Source organism: Penaeus chinensis, chromosome 18 (genome assembly GCF_019202785.1).
Source record: "Penaeus chinensis breed Huanghai No. 1 chromosome 18, ASM1920278v2, whole genome shotgun sequence".
Taxonomy (NCBI): Eukaryota; Metazoa; Arthropoda; class Malacostraca; order Decapoda; family Penaeidae; genus Penaeus; species Penaeus chinensis.
The window spans coordinates 17,799,008-17,801,507 of record NC_061836.1 but is presented as its reverse complement, the minus strand read 5'-3'; the positions used below and the strand labels follow the sequence as shown (position 1 = coordinate 17,801,507).

Genomic DNA, 2,500 nt, shown 5'->3' with positions numbered 1-2,500 from the left:
CTACCTGCAGAAACTTCATTTTCATGTTCCGGATGAGAAATTCTGAGACGTACGTGCGATTAAAACAAACAATATCCTGCTGATAAAATCAAACATGATAAAGGCGTTGGACTCACCAGGATTTCCCAAATGAAGGGGGCAAGCATGGCGCCAACCGTGCCCATCATCGTGCAAGTTCCGAGCCCTCGGACGCGCACCTCCGTCGGGAAGATTTCGCTGGCATAGAGATACACGATTTGGAAAGCTACGGTGATGGTCAGCCGACCTAGCATGGCCATAGTGACGACCAGCCACTCCAAGGCTGAGAGTGAATGAAAGGGATTTATTTAATCCTATTTATGGTCCGTGATAGTAACTCCTATAACAGGACCAGGAGCGGCAGGCTACCTACCATCTGGGATGAAGCCGAGCACCAGCAGCGAGCCGGCGGTGGCCACTAAGAACAGCGTACTCGAGGCTCTCCTGCCCATCTTCTCCGCCAGAGGGATGCTCACCGTACTACTAGGGACCTCCATCACTCCGCTGACCGCCATGTACACGAACGGGTCCACCCTCAGCTTGTCGGCGCCGAACGAGAGGCCGTAGTACACCATTCCCAGCACGAAGAACAGGGCATAAAACAGCAGCGTAATGCTGCGCATCTTCTTCGTTCTGGAAAGCAAGAGTACTTTCAGATATTCCTGCCAGCTTTGTAATGCATATATAGAGCATGGCTGACGATTCTACATTCCGCATAGAGGTTGAAGCACACCATCATGCAAATTATAAGCATGATATGTATGGACGAACATTTGTGTTCAAAATGCATTTCCATTCCAAGAAGTAATTCGAATTTTATCACACTCGTTCCTCCATTGCACCATTGCAATACTCATTCAAATAGCCTCCAGAATATCTTTGTGAAAATAGAAACCTACATTTGTACCGTATATACGTGGTCTTATACACAGAAAATACATGCAAGAAAACCATTGGCAACACTTGCGTAGAAACGTAATAAGTCATCGCCAATGTTATTGTAAACAATAATCATCACATAAAATTTGCCAGCACGAGAAGGTGAAATGAAATAGCAAGACTCACCTTACAAGCACAGTAACGTCTTTCATTATATTCTTCAAGGATTTGACATGCCCTGAGGTGGTCGCATCGTCTTCCTTATCCGCTTCCAGTGCCTGTTGAACATCAGTTTTATAAAGTGAAAGCCTACGCAGGGTACATTAGATGGTACTTTTCCCTAAGCTTAGTAACATAAATGGTTATGAGGAAAACGAAGCTATTCTTATAGGTACTTTGTAAAATTACATTAATGGCTTCCAGTATCTGTACATTAAAATTCCAATCCAGTGACGTCCAGTCGTCCATGCCAGTATTTTTTCAGAAGTCTAGTCGGAAAATATTGCTGCAATATATTTACAACTATGTATGTTATTGACATGTATAGTCAGATAAAAAAATCGAGTAAAAGTCATGATAGCGCAATAAGTTCAAACCTTTTACTGACTGCATTGTCCCTCTGCTGTGCTTGCATTCATCGTTAACAATAAATGGTGTTCTTGAAATACGAGCAGTTTTGCTCAAGCTTTACTCTCTAATTTTAACCGCTGTAATCAGGAGACAAACTAATCATTCTCAGTCAAAGCCCGGTCACCTCCTTCCTGATGTGGTCCATGAGGGCGCGGAGCTCCTCTTCGGGCGGCAGCTGAGCTTTGTTCCAGCGCGCGGCCTTCCGGAGGACGCGCAGCGCATCTTCGTAACGTCCGCGCACGATCAGCCAGCGTGGCGATTCGTCCAGAAATCTGGAAACGAAATGGCAGTTTTGTTATTTGTGTGTTTAGCTAAGAGTGTGATAGAGAGAGGAGAGGTGGACTGAATGAGTGAATATGCAAGATAAAACAAAAATGTCACTTGAACCCAAGCCCTCAGCAAGAAAAAGCACTCACAGGAGCATCGGCAGGAAGAGCAGGCATGGCAGGGAGGTCGTGACGCTGAGCCAACGCCAGTCCCGCAGGAGGTAGCCGTAGCCCCCGAGGACGATGACGGCGAGGGCATACGGGAGGAAGACGAGGACGCCGACGGCCGTTCTGTACTTGGGTTCGTTCACCTCCAAGGCTGCGGCAGAGGCGGGTGGGGTGCGGGAGATCGCATCGAGGGTCAAGAGAAGGATAATGTGAGCAATGGATAATAGCTGTCGAGGGATAGTTGGAAATGCTACTTGTGCCGTTGCGAGTTCGCGATGGTCGTCAGCATTACTATTACAGATGTAAGTGTATTAAAATAATAGTAATAATAATGATCACACTTCTGATGTTCTTACTTTTATCATAATTACCATTATGATTACCATTATCATTACTATCAAAAGTATTATCATTACTATCGTTCCTTTTAAATCATGATTGTTATCATCATTATTATTGTTGTTGATTTATGATTATTATTGTTACCCTTTTCCTATGATCATAATTGTTACTATCATAAACAATTCATTATCACAATA

At 44.5% G+C, this 2,500-nt stretch overlaps 1 protein-coding gene across 1 annotated transcript in view; it reads right to left on the bottom strand.

Annotated features, from left to right (window-relative positions):
* The window catches only part of LOC125034626 (organic cation transporter protein-like), a 9,035-nt gene that overhangs the window by 2,141 nt on the left and 4,394 nt on the right, over positions 1–2,500 (bottom strand). The window contains exons 5-10 of the mRNA XM_047626527.1: positions 1,944–2,252; positions 1,652–1,799; positions 1,084–1,175; positions 842–895; positions 392–651; positions 117–301 (exon numbers count right to left, since the gene is read on the bottom strand). Coding sequence (XP_047482483.1) covers positions 117–301; positions 392–651; positions 842–895; positions 1,084–1,175; positions 1,652–1,799; positions 1,944–2,252 — 1,048 coding nt within the window. The remainder of the gene's footprint in view (positions 1–116; positions 302–391; positions 652–841; positions 896–1,083; positions 1,176–1,651; positions 1,800–1,943; positions 2,253–2,500) is intronic.